The sequence below is a fragment of the Phoca vitulina genome, unplaced genomic scaffold (assembly GCF_004348235.1).
Source record: "Phoca vitulina isolate PV1807 unplaced genomic scaffold, GSC_HSeal_1.0 scaffold66, whole genome shotgun sequence".
Lineage (NCBI taxonomy): Eukaryota > Metazoa > Chordata > Mammalia > Carnivora > Phocidae > Phoca > Phoca vitulina.
This window is the reverse complement of record NW_022589769.1, coordinates 1,247,417-1,253,416: the sequence shown is the minus strand read 5'-3', so window position 1 is coordinate 1,253,416 and position 6,000 is coordinate 1,247,417. Positions and strand designations below refer to the sequence as shown.

Sequence of the window (6,000 nt, the reverse complement as noted above, 5' to 3'; positions counted from 1 at the left end):
TGGCTCCTAGTCTTGGCATCAGTCAAGGGTGCAAAAGCATTCTGAAACAAAGCAATTTGAGGGGTGTGTTTTTTACATTTTCCTTTTGCAACACGTGGATCATCAAAAAAAGACTAATGTGAAAAATAGACACTCAAAACCAACCGAAATGGAGGCACCCGCTACCCATCCCAGGTCATTCTCGGAGAACTAACGGCAGGACCAGGCCTGACCTCCCCCAATGGCTCTTTCTGCAGAAAATCCCTGCAAGACCAAATTCCGTCGGCCAGTCCTGCTAGAGAAAGACTCTGACACGGGCTGGGCAATGGAAGGGTTTGCCCTGTCTCATTTTGTTTGCTTGTTTGATTCATTAATGCGACATTCCGCCAGGCAAAGCTCGGTCTACACCAAGAGGCCAAACGTAGACAGCTGATGGGATGCAGCGATTCAACTCTCCTTTCCAACACATTCCTCAAGCGGGCTAGGTGTTGAGGCAGAGTTGCTGAGTGCAAAATCAGGATGAAAATTTAAATCAACTGCTTACTTGACTTGGCTCAACAACCTGGATGGAATTTGCTCTTGAGAGGGGAGTTTACAGATGAATTGCTTGATGTAACTGAGCTTGTGCAAAATAATACGTTTCCAAATCATGGCTGAATCTCTATGACCAAGCTCCAGTGACTTGTCTGGTCATGGCTCTAGATGGCTATGAGGTGGCACTTAACTATTTCCTTTTTTTTTCTAAAAGTATTGGCGATTCAAATGAATGCCTATGGGGATTTATTTTTAGGATAAGGACTGATATTCTTGATCCCAAGCAGAAAACTGCATGCCAAAAGCTTTGTAATGATTGCATACGCTCTCACGTGATGGGCACGTCTTACTGTACTCAAGAGTTTTAGTGCATAGAAGTTTGAACAAGTACAGGCAAATTCACCCCACCCTCACCTCCCACTTTTGCCCTCCCCCACCCCCACCCTTCCCGAAACAAAAACCCAGGCTCCCCCCACCCAAAAACAAAAGACAACTCCCAAACCCAGCTGATTCCTTCTAATTAATTCCTTATGTACTAGGCACACACACAAAGTGTGCCCCTCTCTCTATTTTCTTTCCTGGGCGACTATGACTTTAAACATGAATTGTAATAGGGGAGGAGAGGCAGTCAGATTCTCAGCTGCCTGACAGCAGAGGCCTGGAAGTGTGCAGCTTAGCTCCTCTGAAGTCTGTGCTGGGGCTGGAACCTTGGGGCTATGTGAATGAGCAGCAAGGGAGGGAAAAAAAAAAGAAAAAAAAAGTTCTGCATTGACACTGCATTCTGTTAGTGATGGATTTAATTATCAAAATGACTAATTATTCCATTAAGGTAAGTGCTCTGCTAGGTGAGACTTGCAAAATTAGAAATATAATAACTTACATGCACTACATTGCCAAGAAATTAAGACATTTATCAAGTTTACTGGGAGGATTAATGTGGCATTTTAGCTGCTGTTAGCACAAGAGACAAATTCAATTAAGGGAAAGTGCAAGGACGTCAACCGTCAACCCATACTAAGGTCCCAGCTGGGGGAAGGGAAGGGGAGGAGGAGGGACTGGTACTCACCATGGCACCAACGCTGTAGGTGGGGGCTGGAGCAAGTGTGTGGTGGTAGGGGTCGGCAGCATAAACTCGTCCGTAACTGGAAGGAAGACACGGGTGAAGATTAATCCATAATACGCAATTACAAAGTCATAATCACAACCGTAAAATACAAAAATACCAAGACAGTGGGGAGGGGCCCTATTCTTCTTCAGAGACAGGGAACACGTTCCCATCTGCCACATAACATGAGAGAAGTCCAACTGTGTCCAACACATTCTTCTGTCCATTTACTATTGCTGGCGAGATAATAATGCATTTTCCTGTCTCGTAGAACCGTGTCTACACTGCTCTCGGGGCTACCACGGAGCCTGAGGTAGGCAGAAGAAACAACTTGAAAGAGTGGTTTTACGAAGCCCAGTACCCACAAAGAACATGTCTTTTATTCTCAAGAGAGATGGTCTTTTCTCCTAATTGAGCTGTTACCAGTCAAGCAAGACAAGGTAGGTCACAAAGGGTAGAGCGGCCCAGTCGGTGCGGTTAGGGTCTGACATCTCAGAAGAGAAAATAACAGATGTACTTGAACAGGAGGACCGTTGAAGGGTCTGTAGGACCTTTCCCCCCACGCCCCCCACTCAAGAATTAGTCTGATTTGATTTTGATCCTATCACCCCAGAACTTCTACCTCATCAATCAATGGTCGGGTTCTGAGAAGGGACACGTTTTGAACAATATGTCTTGAGGATGAGATCTCATCTTTGAGTTTTTCTCTGCCTCTCTCCCATCCTCCTCCCTCCACTGCCATGCCTTCCAGTACAGGCTTTGGAATAAAAACAAAGAGATGGATGCCTACTGAATGTCTGGGACTGACTGCAGCAATAAAGCAGAAATTAAGGTTCAGGGAGTTTAAGTTACTTGTTCAAGGTCACAGGGCCAAACGGAGTCAGAGCTGATCCTTGAATCTCTCAGGGCACCCTGTATGCTCTTTCCGTGGTGTCTAGCACCCTCACTTGAATGACCTGGCAGATATCTTCTTGGAGACAGTTTGAACATTGGCCTTTTGGTAATGATCAAAGCTGAGGTGCATTAAGCTAGGTTAGGTTCCCTGGAAGAAGAGTCTGAAATGGAGATTCTTATGCACATGCTTTGTCGAGGAGTGCTTTCAAAAGGAGGGCAGACAGGCAAGCTGGTTGGAGAATGAAAAAATAGAGAAGCAAGGATATGGTCTGAGCTGGAGACTAACTTCTACCTGATCCTGTGAACTGCACCCCAGAGTTGATCCTATCTGGAGACAAGTGCATTGGTTTTTTAATGCCCATGGAAGTTAAGCGTGAGCTATGGGCTTCCATAAGGAATGGAGGATAACTTCTGGGTTAAAATGACTCTCTTTGGCAGTGGGTAGTTCTCTGAAGGAGGGAGCAGCTGTGCGCCATTAGCAGCCAATGCTCACAGCAGCTGGGGGATGCGGGTACTGGCCACTACATGGGATATATGTCCATTATCAATGGCTTGTGACTCTTGGACTTTCCTTTAGGGAATGAAGGAACAAGGCAGGAAGAGATGGTTTGTCTGCACTATCAACCTTAAGCTCACCTCCCATCTCTTAAAGTCTCATTTGCATGTATTTATATTCCTTTCCTTTCCTGTCTTTCCCCCATTTTCCTTCCAGTCTTCTTTCTCATGATTGGAGGATAAGAATGTACTAGATGGACGTCATGGAGTCTGGGACAGTGGGAAGAAGCTTGGGTGAAGGTTTTTAACTCTTAGGGTCCGAGTTAGACCCCAAATGGAAAAGAAATATTTGATTATACCAAGTTCTCCTCAGCTGTGTCCTACTCCTAAAGCCTCCTTGCCTATTTCAAAGGTCACTGAGCTCAGATAACCTAGATGAGGCCTTTTGCTTCAACACACAGTATTCTCCTGATCCTCCAAAGCAGGGACATGAATAGATGTTTCTTTTTTGAGGTGACCCTCTCAGGGAAACTAACAGTCAACCCCTTCTTGCTTTTCATTCTTTGGGACACCCTTGAGTGATTTGGCTCAATCAGATGGCTTTCAGTCAACAACGCTCCCTCTCTCTGGGAAGAAGAACAGATATAAGTCCAAGCCAGAGGGTGTATTAAAAGAAGAAGAAGGATGAAGTTTTTGAAGAAATCTTATATTCACAGAGGTCACCCATGAAAGTTAGGCCTCTGCCCACATAACTAGAAGTAGAGGTGAATAGCGGTAAAAGGACATGATATATGACTTTGGTGCTGATTTTCATTTTGTGAGAAAAGAGTCTGTCATTGGTCTAGAGAAGAAAGAAACCACTAATAGGATTATTTTGATGCACTTTCACCCAGCAAAGCTGGTCTTACGAACAAGACATAAAATGCAAAGATAAACTGAAAATCCTTGGGAATTTAGTAAATGATGCCAGAGCATCACTTATGATGATATTCCTTCAAAACGAGTATGAAAATGCCAATTTCAAGAAATTAATTTTTTTAGAATTTGGGGAATGGTTTTACTGTGGCAAAAATTTCCTCTTTTGAGGAGATAACATATTGGTAGTCTGAATGTATTCAATGAGAACGTAGCTCCCACCTCTTCCCTCCACATACTTTAATGGCAAATTCTTATTTGCCTATATAACACTGGGCAGAGCTTCAACCTTTGTGGAAAACCCAAGGTAACAATTTGGCAGTACTCTTTTCCAAGGCAGAAGAAAAATACAGCAGCACTGAACTATTCCTCGTAAATGAGCGGGCTCCTTTTCTCCTCGGGGTGACCTCTACCTTCAGAATCCGATGGTTTTATTATGATTAATAAATTTCATTTCCACAGAGGAAAAGGGACCATGTCAGCTCAAACTGAAAGCAAGGAGGCTTCTTTTCAAATGCTAATTTCTAAACACGCCCTTGTGTGACACTACAGTTTAGACACAAGGTTATTAGGGAAGACGTGGACTGGAGCGCGGCTCTTGCGGCAGAAATGCCAGGCACGCCAGCGACCTAATGTCCTCAGAGCTGGCTAAGCACAACCCAGAGGAAAGATGGCAATTCCCAGGGACCTCGATGGGAGTGATGGGGAAATGTCTTAACGACCGCCATGTTATGAGTGACCTACACGTATCATCACCCTCCACGCCACCCATCCCTTTGGCAAAGTGGGCAGTGATGCAGTCAGGTCATAATGCTTCCATGTCCCCACATCCCATCCATCAGAAATTACAGATGAAATCTTCCAGGTGTCTACCTGACTCCATTCACACTATTACCACCCTAACATAAGCCACCAGGATTTCATCAGAACCAAATCCACAACAGCCTTAAGTCTTGTCTCTTCGGTTCTACTCTTGCCTCTACAAACTACCAGCCACTTAACCTCTGTAGCTAACCCATCTACCATCTATCTATCTATTGTCCTATCCTGTCTATCCATCCATCATCTATCTAGTTAAATATAAATCTAAACATATCACTTCCATGCTTAAACCCCTTCAGTGGTTTTCCATCGATCCCAGAATAAGACCCAAACTTGCATGAGTTACCCCTGCTCGTCTTTTAATCCTCTCTTCCTACCCTCTGCCCCTTGCTCATTGTGCTCCACGCACACTGGCCTCATTGCTACTCCGTGAACACGTGCAAATTCATTTTCTCCTTACAGTCTTGGCACTTGCCTGCCCTTCATGTAACGTAGCAAGTCTCTTAACAATTTTGTTTACTTATCTCCCTACCTGGTTATTGACCCGTCCCGCCCCTGCCAGGAAGGTCAGCCCCATGGGAGGTGGGGCCAAGTCTATTTTGTTCACCTTTTTTTTTTTATCTCCAGCATCCACCCAAGCACTGGCCACAGTGCAGGTAAACAAAGGGCCAAGCCAACGTCCCTGCGGGAGTAAAGGCACCGAGAGGGAGGAGTAAACAGGAGAGAAGACACTTGCACCCATCCTTAGGATTCTGTCAGCAGCCAAGATTCTTCCAGGTAGGCTTTCTGAAGATTCTAGGTCAGCTGTTCCCAGAGACATTCAAAACCCTTCAAGATACTCAGAAAATAAGTTTCTGGGGACTCTGGGAATACAGAGTGTGTAATTTCACATCACCGCTGAGAGTTCACAGAACACGGGCCAAGATGCCATCAAGCTCATCAAAGCCCTTTAGGGAAAAGCCAACCAAACAATGAAATAGAAGATAACAGCTTTCCTGGTGACCTCACCATGGCTTGCGGCCATGCCATCATGAGCCCACCTTTTTTCGACCTCAGCAACAAGTGAAAACCAGGAGGCCACCCATGGTGCTAGGGAGAGCACAGGGCACGGGGCAAGAAGATCCAAGTTCAAGTTCTGCCTTTGCAATGTCCTTTCTCAAAGACTAGGCAAGTCGCTCTCTCTGAGCCTCATTTTCCTGTTCATGAAGTGGTATTGTTGGGTCTAAGCCTTGTCTAATTCATAAAGTGCATGGAAA

At 45.0% G+C, this 6,000-nt stretch overlaps 1 protein-coding gene across 9 annotated transcripts in view; it reads right to left on the bottom strand.

Moving 5' to 3' along the window:
* Window positions 1-968: 968 nt before the first annotated feature.
* RBFOX1 (RNA binding fox-1 homolog 1) overlaps window positions 969-6,000 on the bottom strand; it is a 1,177,605-nt gene continuing 1,172,573 nt past the window's right edge. For all 9 annotated transcript variants that reach the window (XM_032392249.1, XM_032392251.1, XM_032392258.1 and 6 more), the window contains 2 exons: window positions 1,580-1,655; window positions 969-1,227 (listed from right to left, as the gene is read on the bottom strand). In XM_032392249.1, the coding sequence (XP_032248140.1) occupies window positions 1,080-1,227; window positions 1,580-1,655 (224 nt within the window). In that variant the 3' untranslated portion in view covers window positions 969-1,079. The remainder of the gene's footprint in view (window positions 1,228-1,579; window positions 1,656-6,000) is intronic.